The sequence below is a fragment of the Aulonocara stuartgranti genome, assembly GCF_965226115.1.
Source record: "Aulonocara stuartgranti genome assembly, chromosome: 11".
NCBI lineage: Eukaryota > Metazoa > Chordata > Actinopteri > Cichliformes > Cichlidae > Aulonocara > Aulonocara stuartgranti.
In genome coordinates this window covers 22260721-22279236 of record NC_138947.1, presented here as the reverse complement: position 1 = coordinate 22279236, position 18516 = coordinate 22260721, and the positions used below count along the sequence as shown (strand labels likewise).

Here is an 18516-nt window from a genome sequence, read left to right as displayed (position 1 = left end):
TAGTTTTATCTAGGTTAGGAGGATCCCCGTTCGTCAGTGTCCGCACTTTTTGCTGACTGTCGGGCAACAAATGCGAGCACGGTACATCACAAGCAAGTTAAATGAGCATCTCATCTAATGAGGTGACCCATCTGTGGGAGAAGTTACTGCAGGTAACTCTGTAGCAACAACGCTGGGCTGGAAAAGCAAGTGTTTTGCAGATGTTTCATTGATGTGGTGAATTAATTGCAGAACCACAAAGCAGTCAGTTTTACAGTGAAATGAGACCATTATGCATTTATTTAGAGACTATCGCAATACATGAAAACGACAAAAAAAAATTATTTTTTAGATTTGTTATAGAGGTAAAGTGCTAGGGCGCTGCAGCTAACATTAAATCCCTCCTCGCTGACCGTAAAGGCCTTAATCGACGAACAGATGGCCCGTGCTGCGTTCACGGACCGACGGTTGGAGGAGGTGGCTGCGTACCTCCGCTGTGCGTCACTGCCGTTCATCTCCTTCTGTCACTCCAGGCTGTGATGGCGGAGGCGAACGATACCGACGTAATGATGAGCTACCACGGTGATTTCCCAAAAAACGACAGAAAAAGCAGCCGCTACCCTTTCTGCATTGTCTGGACACCCATTCCCATTTTAACGTAAGAGGCTACTGCAGTATTGATGCTCCTGTGCTGTGGCAGCAGATGAAACGAAGCTATGTTTATCTTATCCGCTAATACTGTTTCCTTGTAATGGTATTGCGTTAGCTGTTTTGCTGGACATTAGGACGTACAGTAATTGCCTCGTGTGTTATTTGCGTGCGTCCTGCAGGTGGGTGCTCCCCTTCATCGGTCACATGGGCATATGCACTTCTGCTGGAGTCATACGAGATTTCGCAGGGTCATATTTTGTCTCGGTGAGCACTGCTTTTGCATCGAGTTTATCACATCACCGCATAGAGACTGATGTTAAAGTGCTAGACCTTCTCAATGGGAGTCTCAAGGATAGATTCGCATTAGCGGTGGGAAGCAATTTGAATATGGTACTGGTATTGGATCAGTACTACTGTGTTATAAACTGTGTTCAGATTTAGTCTTTTTCTACCTTTATAAGTTTAAAGTATCAGTGTCGGTGTTGGTGTTGTCAATACTGACCCTGTATTTACTTGGTATTGGATCATGATCGTACAGCACTAATTCACATGCATGATTTCCGCTCTTTGCAGGAGGATAACATGGGGTTTGGTAGACCCACAAAGTAAGTTTATTGATGATATTATTGTCTTTTAACAAGTAGGGGGGGGAGCAGAGATAACGCATTAAAGGTAACTCACTGTTTTCTTTTAAAATAATACTTCAGGTATTGGAAGCTTGATGTGGATAAAGTGTGTGGTAATGGTGCAGCTACATGGGACAAAGCTGTGCACGATGCATCAGAGGAGTATAAATGCAGGCCGGTAAGATTGTTGTATTTAGCATTCTCTTATGAATTAATTAACACATTTCTGGATTGTGTTTATGGAAGGCCTTCAGTGCCAAAATGAATTAAGTGTTTGATTAATTACTTACAATTAAAATATATTTTTAAATATGTAATAATATTTAATTATAGTTTTCATTAATTAATTATATAATGATGTATTTAATTAATTCATTTTGACACTAGTGACCCTCCTTGCACATTAGTGATTTAATAATAAATACTTATTTATTTACTTTTTGTTGAAGCACAATCTGTGCTTTGATAACTGCCATTCCCACGTTGCCATGGCCCTCAACCTGATGCGCTACGACAACAGCACATCCTGGAACATGGTGAACCTGTGTGTGCTGTCTCTCACTCACGGGAAACACGTAAGGTAAATATTTTGGCCACTTATTCCAGCACTGCAGGAATAAAACACATGTATGAATGATAAGAGCGGCTAGAGACAGATCACTCTTCACACTCTCATTCCTGCTACAGCCTAACCCAACATGCATGTCTTCGGACTGTGGGAGGGAGTCTGAGTACCCAGAGAGAACATGTGAACTCTACAAAGAAAGGCCCCTGTTGGTGGGTGGAGCAACAGTGCTAAACACTGCCCCGCCCTCCCGCCACTAATACCACATGCTACCATTTAGAGTCATCCAAGGAAACCTGGAAACCAAAAACGAACGGGCGTGATCTTTTGGCTTGGTTAACTTTCACATTTGTCAAGCTATTATTAATGCTGAAATATTTATACAGGTTATGTTTTTTAGTAACATTGTGCAATACAGAAGACACTCTGCACATGCTGCAACAGCATCGCTTCGCAGTAAAAGAACCCAGCTGCGAAACTCGTCTGCCTGCAGTCCAAACATGCCACCCTGCAGACAATATTTAGTGTATTTTTAGGGCCCTTAACTGTTGCACAGGTGAAATCCTCTATAAAACTTTCAAAAGTTATCAGCTGATCTCCTCAGCTCCCAAACCCTTACACAGTGTTGCTAAAAGAAGAAATGAGGCAACACGGAGGGAATCATACCCCTATCCCACCTCCTTTGAAACATCTAGTTAGAATCAAATTGATTGATTTATATTGTAAGTTTTATTTATATTTTACACAATGTCTCATCTTTTCTGGAAACAGGTTGTATAAAATTAATGATTAATTTGCTAGTGTTTATATCTCAAGCTATGCTTCACATTCACTGGGCAAATCTTTCAGTTTGGTTTTTCTCCCTGGTTTTGTACATCAGGAGCAATTCTGGCTTTCAAATGTGTGAGTCAAGGGCACTTAAACCTTTTAACACAAGCTCTTTGCCTACCCACTCTACCACTTGACATGTAGTAGCCACACCGGTACTTATCTGCAATAAATCCTCTATTGTAAACAGGAAAATTTAAGTTCAAGTCATACTGGTTTTGTTTGAGCCAATTGGTTTAGGTTGTGAAGTTTATTTAGTCAGTTACGACTGCGTAGAATGCATTCACCAACTACTTTGGTAGGTACACCTGTTCAAAACAAGCTGCTGAAGTTCAAACAGTACTTCAGGACAGGAAAAACAGGTGACTTAAGTGAATGTGGTGCAGTTCTTAGTGCTGGACAGGCTGCTTCTAAGTATTTCAGAAACTGCTGATCTACACAGTCATCTCTTTACAGCGTTTACAGAGAATAATCTAGCAAAGAGAAACTACCCAGTAAGAGGCATGTTCTTTGAAGCCAGAGGTCAGAGGACAATGGCTGGACCGCTTTGAGTTTATATAAAGGCAACATACCTTCGTTGTAACTCATGACAGCCAAAGTCTGCAAAAGAGCATCTCTGAATGCACAACATGACAAATCATGAAGCAGATGGGCTACAAGAAGCAGAAGATCACACTGTGTCCCACTCCTACCAGCTAAAAACAGGAAACAGATGCTCCAATTCACACGAGCTCACCAAATTTGGACAATGGAAGATTGGAAAAATGTTGCCTGGTCTGATGAGTCTCAGTTTCTACTGTGAGATTGGATAGTAAGGTCAGAATTTAGGGTAAACAACATGAAAGCGTGCCTGGTATCAGTGTTCAGGCTGCTGCCTCTTAGTACCAGCTGAGCATCATTTCTACACCACAGCCTACCTGAATATTGTTGCTCCTATTAGGACCACAGTATGTCCCTCTGCTACTAGCAGGGTAACATGCCATGTCTAAAAGCTAGAATCACGTCAAACCAGTTTCTTAACCCTTGTGTGGTGTTCGTATTTTTGTTGCTCAGCCAGTGTTCATGGGTCTGGTGGACCCGCTAGAGTTTTGGCTTTCCAAATTAACACTATCAAACAATTTTATGTTAAATTACTCAACAGATGTTTACTTCATCCCAATTACAAGACATATGAACAGCAAACATGGTTAATTTTTTCCCTTTACCTTTGTTAGATCACATTTATGAATTAATGTGCTTCTCGTTTTTCTTTTATATAAAATGTTATAAATAAATCAGTTATAATCAAGTGGAGTGAGTGGAAAGACACAACACATTTACACGTGAAAAAATAATTAATTGTTTAATTTTTCTTTTGAAAAAAACTGAACACGGGTCTCACAGACCCGAACACCATACAAGGGTTAAGCATGACAATGAGTCCACTGTGCTCAAAAGACCTCCACAATCACCAGATCTTAATCCAGTAGAGCACCTTTGGGATGTGGCGGAACTGGAGTGTCACACCACGGGTGTGCAGCTTACAGATCTGCAGCAGCTGTGCAGTCACATCAACATGGACCAAAATATCTGAGGAATGTTTCCAGCACCTTGTTGAATCTTTGCTGTGACGAATTAAGGCGGCTCTGAAGGCAAAAGGGGTTTCAACCCAATACTACCAAGGTGTGCCTAATAAAGTGTCCTGTGAGTGTACTAAACCCTCTATCATAGCAGGTTTCACTCTTTCAGACATAGGTGCTACAAAGGGTGATACGAGTAGCTGTGCTAGTATTACAGTTTAACTGAAGGAGAACATTACTGTGCAGCACACCTGAAGCATCTTCATCACCACAGTCTGAACAGTCTGTTAAATAGCTCCGCTGCTGGATGCTGGAAAGCATCAAGAGACATATGGCTCAGAGATCCTCCCTCATTATTCTCTGCTGACCCACATAGAGATTGCTGGCGTCACAGCTTGTGCTGCCTCTGCTCGTACGATCCTGTGGCACAGGAGTCTTTTAAACAGAAGGGGAGTCGCGCAATTAATCACAGACGGCAGCGCTTCCCCTCTGTGTAACAACTGGAGGTCAGTCCTCCGCTGGGGCTCCCCGCACACCGGCTGGGTGGACGGGGACAGTAGGACACAAGCTGGGGCTGTAGACACTATATTAGATTGCACCATGTGACACTCCGGCACACCTCACGTCCTTGTCACATCCAGGTGTTGAGAAGTACTCTAATTACTGTGTTTTTCCATCCTCCAGCTGGGCTGCTTTCCTCAAGACCTGGCTGCCCTTCGTCATGCTCAGCGGAGTCCTCGCCACCTTCATCCTCACGTTTAACCTACAGTAGTGCGGCGAGCAGTAGAACGAGCTGCCTCAGGCTTTTTGGTTATACTTTATACACAGTCATTGGTGTGAGTGGTGCGTTCTGATGGAACGTTTGTTTGCGCACAAACTGAGTGACTGCCTCTTCATCTGTTGTGATGCATGTTCTAAGAGTATCAAAGGGCAAAGCTAAATGTTTTGGGGTTTTTTTGGGGGGGGGGCAGTTGAAATGAACAATTTATCCTTCAGTTATTGATATTTTGATTATTTCTCATTGGTTATTATGCTAGCAAGGCAAGCTACAGTGTCTGCATTTGTGTTTTTGCTTTATTTCCCCTTGTTAATATTATCATGAAGGAGACGACGTCCAGATTAGACCCCAGTAGAGTAATGCATTTCAGTTGCAGAGATGTATTTTTGATGAACGGCAGTGATGAATGTGTTTCCAGGCGGGCTAATATATATTTCAGTGACGAATCCATAGAAAACGGATTGCAAAATCTTCAAGCTGGAAGTATTCATCAATTATTTGTCTTAGAAATATGAGCAGCTAGACCAAAGATAGAATGATGGAAACCCGCATGTTAATAATTAGGGTATTGCGCTCCCTCGGATACATTTTCCTCCTTAATAAGACGCTTCTATGTTAAGTGACTTCTTTTTTGTTTGTTTTGGCTTTTTTGCAGTAAGATTTGTATGATTTCCTTTTGTGCATCCTCACACTTGATCCTGCCAAGTTATATGAGCAATATTTGATCACTTGTTTATGCATTATGTTATTTTATTGGATGTTTTTGGTACTTGAATAAGTATTATTTATTATTGTATGTCTGTAACCGTTTAATATTTCCATTTTTGTACCTGCATTTTGGATTTGCTGTGTGCAGAGCTCTTTTGTTGTCTCCCCTGGCAGACTGGGATAAAGGTGACCGGCTGTGGGTTGTCCTCTGTACCTTTAAGGGGACTGCGTTTTCATCCAGCAGACTCTGTGTGATATGAACTACCATCACTTTACGGGAACCTTTATTCCCACAGTGCAGCAGACGACGACTGAGCGAGCAGTCTTTGCCACCTCTGCAGTGTCCGATCACTTTTAGAGAACAAAGGATAACAGCTAAAGTTTGATTTATGAATACACGTCTGTAGTTTAAACTCTTTCAGCTGTTATTTAGAGATGTGTTTTTCTGCTGTTTTTGTGTTTTTGGGGATTCTTTTCTGCGCTCTGTGCCGCTGCTTGGAGTGTCCTTTTGGCTGTGAGTGTTTCGCTGTGATCCGCACGGTAAAATGTGTTTCTAAAGATCTGCTCACAGCACCAGAAAATATTCCAGGATATGCCAGGACCGTCATTATCACAGGGAATAATATACACCAAATTGGACCCAGTTCGTTTACGGAGCTGGAGAACGTCACTAACATCATTTTAACCAATAACAGGTGAGAATGTCAGTGTTTTTTATTTGTTTCTTTTTCAGTTTCAACCATGTATGTATTAAGCCGTATTTGAATAGTTTATTTCTTTATGTTTACACAATAAATAAATAAATAAAGATCTGTTTCTGTGAGTTTTTCTTTTTTTAACCTTGATAGTACAGTGAGGTTTCCCAGCATTTCTTGTTTCCAAGCAGGAGGATATAATCAGATGTCTAAAACCTGATGTTAAAGTGTTAGTCGTCTCCTCAGGTTAACAGAGATGGCGTCCCACACCTTCTCCTCCCTGGTCAACCTGCGCTTCCTGGACCTCAGTGGAAACCAGCTGGCACTCATCCATCCAGAGGCTCTCAGCATACCTGGTAGTCCCCTTCAGGAGCTCAACCTGAGCCAGTCACTCTACAACTTGACTGCCCTTACAGACCTGACCACAGCTCTGCGCTGGGGGGGCCTCGCGGGGCTCCTCCGCCTCGACCTCTCGGGGAACAAGCTTGCGCTGCTTCCCCCGGGCATGTTCTCTCACCTTCCCAATCTGCAGCAGCTTTTCCTCTCCAACAACTCTTTGGTGGCAGTCTACAGTGGGACCTTCTCTGGCATGAATTACCTGGAGATGCTTGACCTGACGCACAACACCTTCAGCACATTCGGAACCGATGCTCTGGTGGAGTTGGACAAGCTTGGGGACATCAGAATCCTGCTTGGTAACAACCCCTACACCTGCTCCTGCGAGATCAATGAGTTTGTCACGTGGCTGAATAAATCGAGAGCTAAGGTTGATGTGGATGCCGTGAGATGTGCCTCACCTGGCGCATTAACTGACGCCCGCCTAAGAGGGCTCAGCATCCAGGATATCGGGTGTGTTGTTCCAGTCCTGGCAGAGGTCGCTGATCTCACCCTGCAGACCTCTTATGTCTTCCTGGGACTGGTTCTGGGGCTTGTTGGCATGGTTTTTCTCTTTGTGCTCTACCTGAATCGCAAAGGTATGAAGAAGTGGATCAATGAAATGAGAGACGCTTGTCAGGATGTCCTGGAGGGCTATCACTACCGATACGAGATTGACTCGGACCCTCGGCTGGGGCACATTTCTGCAGACAGCAGAAGGGCGCAAAGGCAGTTAGGAATATCTCTGCCCCAGCAGCTGCCCAGTGACACCTCTGTTGCCCCCACAAAAACACAAGTCAAACAGCTGACAACCTCCCCACCTCTAAACTTATGATAAACTAACTGATGATTTGACATATTATGGTGTAGCTGTAAATAGTTTTAGGAGGAAATTTGCAATTTTGTCTCGAGCATTCTGTACATATCGGAGTTACATCCTAGAAACCTAAAAAAAAAGTGCCTTTGTGTTGTAGATACTCTAGATTCTTGTATTTGTAAGTTAGTAAGTGTATGTTTTTCTTCTAGATTTTTATAAGGACCTTACACATAGGCTACTTTGGAAATGGATGTTAGCTTTTTCAGTGTGCTTTCTTTACTTTTATATTAGCTGAAATATCTTTCCAGTAAGCAGAAGATAAAGAAAAACATAAATAACATAAATTATAGATGACCAGTGAATGGTAGGGTAGGTCTATTCTACTGTGTTCTTCAGTAAAAAAAAGCAAAACCTTTAAATTTACTCAGCCCTATATCTGTATAGGAGCGGTAATAATGCGATTTGTATTTGAATGAATATGTCTTGGTATGATATAAAAACCTGTGTTTACATTAATTAGAAATAAAAAGAAATGATGTAATTAATTTCTTGTGCTGTTTTATTGTAAGTGTAGTGAGGAAGGCACTGCTACACAAGCTCATGTATATCTCCACGTGAGATTGCCATACTATTTCAATTCAAAGAGTGGGTGATTAAGTGTTTCTATACAAGGAAAAAGTAGGGCAGAATGAATGATATCACCGGGAAACACACCTGCTGGCTCTGCAGCTGTGCACCTCTGTGTCCCTGCCGGAGCTCTCTACCCATTGTATGTGCACGTTAAAGAGGATTTATATAGAGAAATTAGAAAAGTGCACTGCTGCAATTTAAAACACAAAAATTCTCTGCTATCCTGCATCACATGGCTGTTTATCAGGGGTGTCAAGCACACAGCCTAAAGGGCAGAACTGGCCACCAAGGGTCCACCGGACAGCTTTGGAAAATGTGAAAGCTGCAAAGACGCTCTCATTTGATTTATCCTTAAGAATGATCTGAATCATCTGCACTTTTACGGCCTTCTAGCCAACAAACACGTTGCCTACAATCTGCCCTACAACACCAAATAAAGAAAGTGATAGAAACACCGTCAAAAGATAGAAAATGATTTCCCCCCCCCCATAACATTTCTACTTCATTAAATATCAGACAGAATCAGAATCAGAATCAGAAAGGGTTTTATTGCCAAATGTTGAGCAGGTTTACAACATTAGGAAATTGCTGCGGTGCTTCAGTGCAAACATACTGTCATAAAAATATAAAAATAAGAATAAGAATTAAAAGTGCTAAGTAGATAGATATATACATGATATATACATGAGTGCAGGTGGTGATCAGTGCCAAACATGGAATGATGCAGTGAACACAGCGTAGGGTCATGTGTTAGTGGTGGGAACAGTCATACGGTTATTGTTCATGAGTCCAACAGCAGAGGGGAAGAAACTGTTCTTATGGCGAGAGGTTCTGGTGCGAATGGACCGGAGCCTCCTGCCTGAGGGGAGCAGGTCAAACAGACTGTGTCCAGGGTGAGAAGGGTCAGCTGAGATCCGAGCTGCACGCCCCAGTGTCCTGGAGGTGTACAGGTCCTGCAAAGATGGGAGTCTGCAGCCAATCACCTTCTCAGCAGAGCGCACAACACGCTGCAGTCTCTGTTTGTCCCTGATAGTGGCTCCAGCGTACCACACGGTGATGGAGGAGGTGAGGATGGACTCGATGATTGCGGTGTAGAATTGCATCATCGTCCGTGTTGGCAGGTTGAATTTCTTCAGCTGCCTCAGGAAGTACATCCTCTGCTGGGCTTTCTTGATGACAGAAGTGATGGTGGGCTCCCACTTCAGGTCCTGGGTGATGGTGGTACCCAGGAAGCGGAACGAGTCCACAGAGGTGATGGGGGTGTCAGTCAGGATGATGGGGGGGAGTGGGGCTGTGTGCTTCCTGAAGTCCACAATAATCTCCACTGTCTTCTGGGCATTCAGCACCAGGTTGTTGTGGCTGCACCAGGACACCAGACGTTCAACCTCCCTCCTGTAGGCAGACTCATCCCCGTCCGAGATGAGTCCGATAACGGTGGTGTCATCTGCAAACTTGATTAGCTTGACAGACTGGTGGGTGGAGGTGCAGCAGTTGGTGTACAGGGAGAAGAGCAGAGGAGAAAGAACACAGCCCTGAGGGGAGCCGGTGCTGATGGTCCGGGAGTCCGAGACATTCTTTCCCAGCCTCACGTGCTGCTTCCTGTCCATCAGGAAGTCAGTGATCCACCGGCAGATGGGATTAGGCACATTCATCTGGGAAAGCTTGTCTCGGAGATGGTCTGGAAGGATGGTGTTGAAGGCAGAGCTGAAGTCCACAAACAGGATCCTGGCGTAGGTTCCTGGGGAGTCCAGATGCTGCAGGATGAAGTGTAGGGCCATGTTGATGGCGTCATCTACAGACCTGTTGGCTCTGTATGCAAACTGCAGGGGGTCCAGGAGGGGGGCCGTGAGGGTCTTGAGATGGGAGAGAACTAGGCGCTCAAATGACTTCATGACCACAGATGTCAGAGCCACGGGTCTGTAGTCATTTAGTCCAGTGATCCTAGGTTTCTTGGGGACAGGGATTATGGTGGAGGACTTGAAGCAGGCAGGCACATGACATGCCTGCAGTGAGGAGTTGAAAATGCCAGAAAACACTGGGGCCAGCTCGTTTGCACAGTGTCTGAGGGTGGCAGGAGACACACCGTCTGGGCCGGGAGCTTTTCGAGCATTCAGACTCTTAAACTGCTTCCTCACATCTGCTTCATGAATATGAAGAGTTGTGGTGGGAGGAGGTGGTGTGAAATCCTCTTTTGTGTGGGGTGAGGAGGGGGGTGTTGCAGGTGAAGTGATTGAAGGTGGTGATGGCTCTGTGGAGGGGGGAGAGGTGGGGGAATGAGTGTCCAAAGTGCCTCTATTGTTGGGGCCGTTGGAGGTGTGAAGGCTGCCTGATGGCTCGTCAAAACGGCAGTAGAAGTCGTTAAGGGTGTTGGCTAAGAGCAAGTCATCAGTGGAGTGGGGGGGGTTTTAGGCTTGTAGTTTGTGATATTCCTAAAACCTTTCCACACAGAGGCCGAGTCATTCTCTGAGATCTGCTGCTGCATCTTCTCAGAGTGCTGATGTTTGGCAATGTCCACTTCTTTAGTGAACCTGTACTTGGCCTCTCTGTAGCAGTCCCTGTCTCCGCTTCTGAACGCCTTTCTCTTTTCCAGCCACAGCTTTTTGAGTTTAGGAGTAAACCAGGGTTTGTCATTGTTATAACTCACCCTGGTGCGTGATGGCACAATGCTGTCCTCACAGAAGTGGATATAGGAGGTGACAGTGTCCGTAAACTCGTCCAAGCTGTTAGAAGCAGCCTTCAATGTGTCCCAGTCTGTGGTCTCCAAACACGTGCGAAGCTCCTCCACAGCCTCGTTGCTCCACAGTTTTTTGGTCCTCACGACAGGTTTGGAGAGCTTCAGCCTCTGTCTGTACGCGGGGATTAGGTGGATCATGACGTGGTCAGAAAGTCCGAGTGAAGCGCGGGGCACCGCGCGATAGGCCCCGCTGATCGTGCTGTAACAGTGGTCTAATGTCCTCTCCTCTCTGGTCGGGCATTTAATATACTGCTTGTATTTGGGAAGCTCATGGCTCAGATTGGCTTTGTTAAAGTCCCCAAGAGCAATGATGAGAGAGTCCGGGAATGTCCGCTCCGTGTGGAGAATCTGCTCCGCGAGTGCGCACTGAGCTGCCTGCGCATCCGCATCTGGCGGGATGTAAACAGCGGCCAGGATGAATGAAGCAAACTCCCGCGGAGAATAAAACGGTTTGCAGTGAATGAAAAGGTATTCCAGAGAGGAAGAGCAGTGCTGAGCAATCACTGTTACATCTGTGCACCAGCCACTATTAATGTAGAAGCAGACACCTCCACCTTTGGTCTTACCGGAGAGAGCGGCCTGCCGGTCCGCGCGCAGCAGATGAAAGCCCTCCAGCTTGAGCGCGCTGTCCGGGATGTCCTCACAGAGCCACGTCTCCGTAAAACATAACACACAGGAGGAGGCAAAGTCTCTGTTCATGCTTCTCATCAGGGCCAGTTCGTCTGTCTTATTCCTGAGTGATCGTACATTGGAAAGGAAGATCCCAGGAAGGTATCTGTTTTCATTGTAGAAACCACTCACGTGAAGTTTTGCTGGGACTTTCTTTTATTTATTTCTGCAAAATGCCCCCTGAATCTCTGCCTTAAGGCATTGTAAACCTACACAGGCGTTTATGCTTTTATGTTTAGTCTTAAGCACATTCAGTTTGAGTAAAGCAGCATATATTAAATAAATAAACTTGCCTTTTATTTTTATTGTTTTAATTTTGTTCCCATATTCCTTTCTCCATTATACTTTTTATGGAGGCTAATGAAATATTCTTCATCAAGCTTCACTCGCTTTTTCTACTCACTATGTGTTTATACACCACTCTGCATTTAATCATTAGTTATTATGAATCTTTGGCTCTCCTCCACAGTGTGTCTGTTATCCTGTCTTCCTTCCCTCATCCCCAACTGGCCACCCTCCCTGAGCCTCATTCTGCCAGACGTTTCTTCCTGTTAAAAGGGAGTTTTTTATTTCCACTTTCACCAAGTGCTTCCTCATACAGGAGTTTTCTGTCTATTATTCTAGGGTATTTACTTTAGAGTATAACGCACGTTATAAAATTTTACTGAATAATGATTTCTTGTTGTAATGAATGAACTTTAAACTGAGCTACATGTGTAATGTTCAAGCTGTTCAATGCAGACTACAGATACCATGGCAGTGCCAGGATTGTGAGTGATTGCTGAAAATGTTGAAATGTACTCACTCACTTTTTATTATTATTTGTAAATATGTGTACAAATGGTTGGTTTTTTGTACTGTTTTTATCAATAAATCTCAGCAACAAAGGAAATACACCCATGTGTGTTGATTTCTCCCTAAGATGGCAAACTGAAACACTCCAAGTTTCCTTGTGGCTCAGGAAACTAACCACTCCAAGTTGGTGACTTTTGGAGATTTATTTCCCTGGATGATTGAGAATGCATCAAGACGAACACAAAAGGAAGTTCACAGCTTTTAGCAGCTCCCCCACCCCCTCATTCACACACCCCCACTCCCCTCCAGAATTCTCAGGTAACAACCTAATTTACATATGAATGACCAGCCAATTTAGCTTCCACTTGGCTGAAGCTAAAGCCTAGCTAAACACCTACCAGCCATTTGGCTGGAAGGCGGGTTTTAAAGGTAGAAAAGCCAAATGGCTGCTCTCGGGGGACTCTAAGTGTTAAATTCCTGTTCTTTAAGAACTCTTTAATAATTCACGAAATGCGTATTTAAACATTTTTAAACTGAAAGAAATCCGACACATTTTTATGGAATTTTTAAAAAACAAACAAACAAACATACACGTTATTATGCAATAGTTTCCCCTCGTATCACCCCCCGCCCCCTCTTTCCTCCCCACATCTCTCGTTCCGTCCCCTGCACGTTCAAATCCGCCTCGTGTGACGTCACGACTCACCTGTGGGTGGGTGTAGGATCTGGGATTAGCTGTAGCCGCAGGTAATAGCCAAACATTGGGAGACTCTCGGCAACGCAAGACTGTAAACTTCTTTTCACTGAAAGACAAACGACCTCGATGAGCTGAGCTGTGTTTTTCCCCTCGGACTGCCGGACTCTGTTTTGGGTTTGCAAACTTTGCTTAAGTACACAAACCTAAAAATCTGTAGGCGGTTTTGTTTTCTCCGTTTGGAGCGTTAGCGTAGTTTTTTTTTTTCTCTCTAAGACTTCCGCACTTTGCTCGTTGAACAAGTTGTCTGGGATAAAAGTGTTTCCTCTTATGCGGTAAGTGGACGATTTGCAAGTAAAATGGAAAAACAGTTGGATGTTGAATGAGGTTTGGTCTCACCTTTTCTCCTCCGCGCGCACTATTAGGCAAGAAAAAAAAAAACCAAGGGTGCGACGAAAGTTATTGTTAAGATAGAAATCAGAGCACTCAGCTTTATTTACACTCTCCGAGCTTCATGTTAGGTTACTTTACTGAAAGCTATGTTTTTCCTGCTTCAGCTTTAAATGCAGCTTAGTTCAATGTGTTTTGGGGGTTTTATGGAGGTTGTACTAATCTGTCCTCTCCTCCTCCTCCAGGTCCCAGGCTTTTTGAGCCATGCCTGGCCACAGCACAGGGGCTCCCCGCCACAAGTACCCCAACTCTTGCTCTAGGGCGGACAACCATCGACCCAACCGGACTATATCCAGGGACAGCACGACCAGCCAAGACTCCTACAAGGATCCTCATGGGGAGCAACTACGAGACCACTCCCGCTATTCAGAGGGCAGGTATGGTCGAGGAAGAAGCCACCCTCGAAACGGCACAGGAAGGGGTTCAGAGACAATAGGATTTATTCCGGGGTCGGCAGACAGCGTGCCGAGCAGCAGGCAGTCCTGTGGCTCCTGTGCCTCTATGGGCTGGAGTAGCTGTAAGGCTCTTATCTGTTGTGTTCTCACCTGTGGATTTTATGGCACCCGGGAGCCCTGCCTCCCCGTTAACGAGAGCTCCACAGACCATACCCCCAAAACGGTCGGTGACCCTCGACCTCCTAACGGCATAGCTATGAAAACCCCTGGCATGTCTTTGGAGCCCAATAATAAGCAGCCCAAGACCCCCAGATTGCCCCTGAATGACAGTTTCCGTTACCCAGATGTGCACATAGCAGGTCAGAAGGTAAAGTACCCAGTTGCTGACCCCAAACGGGGTCGCGCATCAGGTAAAGGGGATAACCAGCGGCCGGTCAGCAACACCAGCCTTATATCCTACGAGGACTACGACTTGGATGAGCAGAGCGACAAAGACATTGACTCTCTGATCACCAAGAAGCTGCTGGAGCTTTACGCCCTGCATCAGATTGACCAGCTGGCCAAGTGCACCTCTGATTCCTCCTTCTCCCGCAAGACCAACGAGATCAGCGAGCTCATCTACAGCATCGCTCAGGACTACAACCTGGAGGAGCAAGAGGCCGAGTGCAAGCTGGTGCACGGGGTCATCCGCATCAGCACGCGGAAGGGCAAAAGGAACAAGGGCTACCTGTCGACCGGGCAGCATCATAACAGCAGGAGGGACGGGACCCTCCCCGACAGTGGCAACGAGACCATGACAAACACCTTCATGAGCAGTGATTGTAAGAATCTTTTCTTTTCTTTTTTTCTTGCTAGAGCTGTGTAAATATTTATAATGCACAAGACAGCCTTGCTCACCAGCACCTTGCAGCAACATACCAAATATACCAATCATCTGACCCATCTTTTCTTAATGACTCATAGAGTCTGTTGGAACACCGGCTGAAGCTCTTTTGTTTGCCTCGTAGCTGCGAGCTCTAAAACTCCAGGTATTTTACATGCAGTAGCCTCATAACAATCGCTTAATCTGAGGCAAGTCGATGCAGGTGCGGCGTCTGCTAAACTCAAGCACGATAACAGAGATGACCGGATGAATTATAACGTTTGCTGGATCTCTGTTTGTTTTCTCTTGCCTGCGTTCATTTTGTCTTGTCTTTGTTTTTGCTTTGTTTTTTTGCCTTTCGCTACAGTTCCAGAGGTGAAAGTGTCGGAGCAGACGCCATCAGACGAGCTGGCGAGAAAGATGAGAAATTACAGCGGGCGAAGTGAGTGCATGCGCGGGGGTGGTGTGTGTGGGGATTTCCCATGAGTCTGTCTTCTTTTGGTTTCGTGTGGAATTAAGATACTCGGGAGTAAATAAAGTAATTCTGCTTGACTTTGGCAGTCCATCCTGGGCATTTGGGTGTAATAACCAGCCTGCTCTGTGTGTGTGTGCTGTAGCTGTGCAGCTGTAGGCGTTTTCTCACCTCCTCCTCCTCCACCTTTCAGTCACATCCCACTCTCCTAGCAGTGAAAGCACCGCATTCCTGCCCTTTTTCCATTCCCTGCATATTCTTTCACCTAACACCTACCTATCTGCCTGCCCTCCAGCTCCATGGTAATGCTACACCACCTGCTAGATGAGCAGATCAAGTCACATTAAATATATGTCACATAATGTTCCCAGATCTGCTAAGTAATTTCACCAACTTGGGTTACAGATGGATTACGTAAACTAGGCTCCTCTTTTCTCTCTCTCTCTCTTGTTGTTCGGTGAAGAGGTTGGTAAAAGGACGGGTGTCCTGTTACATATCTGTGAATGAGGGTACGCCACACCGTGTTTTCACAACTTTAACTCTGTGTTCGGGGAACGTGTCCGGGTCCTGGGTTTGTCCAGGTTTTTTCGCTTAAGGATAAATGAAACTAGAGCTATGCTTTTTAACCTCACTGCATTAAACAATCCTTCCTTTTTTTCCTTTTTGTCTTTTTGCAGCATATTCCTCCAGCACTACTACGGCCTACTCGGCGTACCACCACGACGCTGAAACCTACTCCTCAGGCGCTCCTCTGATTCTCTAAAAGTCAAACAAAAACAATGAGATGTAGCCAGTTACATGGGCTATTTCATCCTCCTGCTGTTACCAAGTTGAGCACCTTTTACCCCGGGTGGTTGTACTTCTGCCTTTAAGTGGTCCAGCTACTACCTGCTGTTTTCAAGCATCTTTATGTTTCAAGCAAAAGACCCACTGAGGAGACTCTCCCCCCCTATTTCCCCTCCACACACACACACACACACACACACACACACACACACACACACACACACACACACACACACACACACACACACACGTTAGGAGATATAGGTTTTTATGTATTTTTTCTGTGCAGTGTTTAAAGATGAAAAAAGTGACTCCACTCAACAGGATGCCATAGGAAAGAGGCAGACGTTTGAACAGAGCCGTCCTCGTTCTTGTTTTTATCTTCATTTTTTTTGCTAGCTGTTGTGCATGTGCCGTATGTGTGTATGAGCTTGTCGACCTCCTGCCATTTCCCCACAACCCTAAGACATGAGTTTTTTACCTGAAATTTGTATTAGCCATATTTTGTAAATACCCTTCTGTCGATGTTACTTTGTGGTTTTTTTAAAACCATATGTGGTGTTTGTCCACATTTTTATTTTATTTTATGTTGTTAGCTACTAAGTCATATTTTTAACAAAATAATAAAAAAAAAACAACTTCCATTCCTCTTTATGCTTGTGTTTATTCAAAAGTCTAAATCTGGAAGTCTTTCTCTCTCTGTATATAAAGCAGCTCCATTTGTTTGGCAGCAAATGATTTTGCTCATGTATATCAACAAGTCTTTACCATCACGAGCTTCTCTGGCACTCTCTCTTCAGCCTATTTTTTTCCTCTTTATCTCTGGGATTATTGTTGTCAGGCTCATCTCCCCGAGGTCACTGTGTTACAGCAGGCAGGCTTTTTCCGCCCTCAGCAAAAGAAGGAACTCGTTTGGCTGGTTCTTACAGAAAGGAAATAAAATCCACGGCTTTGTCTTTGTCATTTATGGCAAAGGCGAAGGAACAGTGCAGAAAGTCAGCCTAATTTTCTTGAAGCGGTTCAAATTTGGGTTAAACAGATGAAGCTGCATCTGTCAATAATCATTATCTTTTGTTTATTTTAGGAACTTGTACAGTTGTTTCCAGCTGTGACTTACTGCTTTAAAACGAGGGGCGGGGGGTTAAACCGGTAGCCAAAATTGCACCGAGAAAACGCACAAACAAAGTTACTGAAACTATTTTGTTTTTATTCAAAACCCAGTAAAATCTTGCATGAAGACAATTACACTTCCTAACTATCTGTTCTTCAGCGCCACACACACAGCTTTTTTGTTTTAGGCAAGTTGTTTCTGTGTGTGTTGCATTTGGCCTGTGTAACCCCATTTCCTCTGGCTCACTCCCCCACCAGCACATTCCTGTTTTACCTGTATGTAGGTGTCATGTAAAGGCTCACAGTTTCACAACTAACATACCACAGGACAAGACCAATCGTGAGCTTGCTCCATAAGTGATGCAGCCTGCAGATCTCCAAGAACCAGTCAAGAGTTTCCCGTCTCAGCTGATTTAGCCTTTTAAGTTTTTCCTCGGCTGCTTTCAGGTGCTGAACCTTTAAAATCACTCCGAGTGAGGCTTTTGCACTCATAAGGGTTTGCAAACGCAATAAAGTTCAGGCTCAATTTTTATGATTCTCTCTGTTGGGAAAATGTGTGACTTCCACAGTTTTCCATGAGAGGGGGACAGAGAACCATTAGAGAAAAAAGAAAGCATTACGTAGACTGCGTATAAAACTGTGCTGCCACATTTAAACATAGTGTCTCCATCCTCAGGTCAAGATACATAACTAATAATAACATGGATATATTTATGACCCCTGATAAATCCTTTCTAAGCTGTCATTCCCCCACCTATTCTATAATGAATAAATAAATGTGTTATATCCCCTAAAAGCTCTTTTTTTGATTTCCTCCCACCAATAGAATCATTTTCATGCTCTCCAGAGATTCATGCAGCAATCTAAACTCAGTGATTTTGGTCCACACTGACATAATAAGATCACATAGTTGCTGCACATTTGTCAGCTGCACATTCACGATGGAAATCTCCCATTCCACCATATCTCAAAGATGCTCAATATGATTGAGATCTGGTGACTATGGAGGGGATTTGACTGCGGTGAACTCATTTTCATGTTAAAGAAAGCCGTTTGAAATGATGTGAGCTTTGTCACATGGTGTGTTAACCTGCTGGAAGCAGCCGACAGAAGACGGGCATACTGTGGTCAAAAAGGGATGGCTGCGCTCAGCAACAACGGGTAAGCTGTGGTTTTTTAAACGATGCTCACTGGTATGGGTCCAAAGTGTGCCAAGAGAGTATTCTCCAGACCATCACACCACCAGCAGCCTCAGCTCAAAGCTGAATGTCGTTTCTGACATTACCACCTGATTATTGGAGCAAAAATTAAAACCCATCAGACCAGACAACATTTTCT

The 18516-nt window shown here is 44.5% G+C and overlaps 3 protein-coding genes across 4 annotated transcripts; all 3 read left to right on the top strand.

Annotated features, from left to right (window-relative positions):
* Positions 1–19: 19 nt before the first annotated feature.
* LOC309717920 (transmembrane protein 222-like) lies at positions 20–6115 on the top strand. The gene is made up of 6 exons (XM_082552836.1): positions 20–637; positions 810–894; positions 1204–1235; positions 1338–1434; positions 1706–1836; positions 4893–6115. Exons 1-6 carry the CDS (start codon positions 519–521, stop codon positions 4978–4980), a joined length of 552 nt encoding a protein of 183 aa, XP_082408962.1. The 5' UTR covers positions 20–518; the 3' UTR covers positions 4981–6115.
* A 12-nt stretch (positions 6116–6127) lies between these two features.
* On the top strand, positions 6128–8122 carry LOC309717919 (trophoblast glycoprotein-like). The gene is made up of 2 exons (XM_082552835.1): positions 6128–6389; positions 6636–8122. Exons 1-2 carry the CDS (start codon positions 6130–6132, stop codon positions 7597–7599), a joined length of 1224 nt encoding a protein of 407 aa, XP_082408961.1. The 5' UTR covers positions 6128–6129; the 3' UTR covers positions 7600–8122.
* Positions 8123–13061: 4939 nt separating this feature from the next.
* On the top strand, positions 13062–16712 carry kdf1a (keratinocyte differentiation factor 1a). Of its 2 annotated transcripts, none has more exons than XM_082550965.1 (4): positions 13062–13156; positions 13739–14769; positions 15178–15252; positions 15960–16712. In XM_082550965.1, exons 2-4 carry the CDS (start codon positions 13758–13760, stop codon positions 16043–16045), a joined length of 1173 nt encoding a protein of 390 aa, XP_082407091.1. In that variant the 5' UTR covers positions 13062–13156; positions 13739–13757; the 3' UTR covers positions 16046–16712. The 2 variants fall into 2 exon arrangements, with proteins under 2 accessions (XP_082407091.1, XP_082407090.1); XM_082550964.1 differs by having other exon boundaries at positions 13070–13438.
* Positions 16713–18516: the final 1804 nt, after the last annotated feature.

Coding starts and splice junctions, on each gene's coding strand:
- LOC309717920 (XM_082552836.1), top strand. CDS start 519: ATGGCGGAGGCGAACGATACCGACGTAATGATGAGCTACCACGGTGAT. Junction 638..809: donor ACACCCATTCCCATTTTAAC/GTAAGAGGCTAC, acceptor TGCGTCCTGCAG/GTGGGTGCTCCCCTTCATCG. Junction 1,236..1,337: donor GGGTTTGGTAGACCCACAAA/GTAAGTTTATTG, acceptor ATAATACTTCAG/GTATTGGAAGCTTGATGTGG.
- LOC309717919 (XM_082552835.1), top strand. CDS start 6,130: ATGTGTTTTTCTGCTGTTTTTGTGTTTTTGGGGATTCTTTTCTGCGCT. Junction 6,390..6,635: donor ATCATTTTAACCAATAACAG/GTGAGAATGTCA, acceptor TCGTCTCCTCAG/GTTAACAGAGATGGCGTCCC.
- kdf1a (XM_082550965.1), top strand. CDS start 13,758: ATGCCTGGCCACAGCACAGGGGCTCCCCGCCACAAGTACCCCAACTCT. Junction 14,770..15,177: donor CACCTTCATGAGCAGTGATT/GTAAGAATCTTT, acceptor CTTTCGCTACAG/TTCCAGAGGTGAAAGTGTCG. Junction 15,253..15,959: donor GAGAAATTACAGCGGGCGAA/GTGAGTGCATGC, acceptor GTCTTTTTGCAG/CATATTCCTCCAGCACTACT.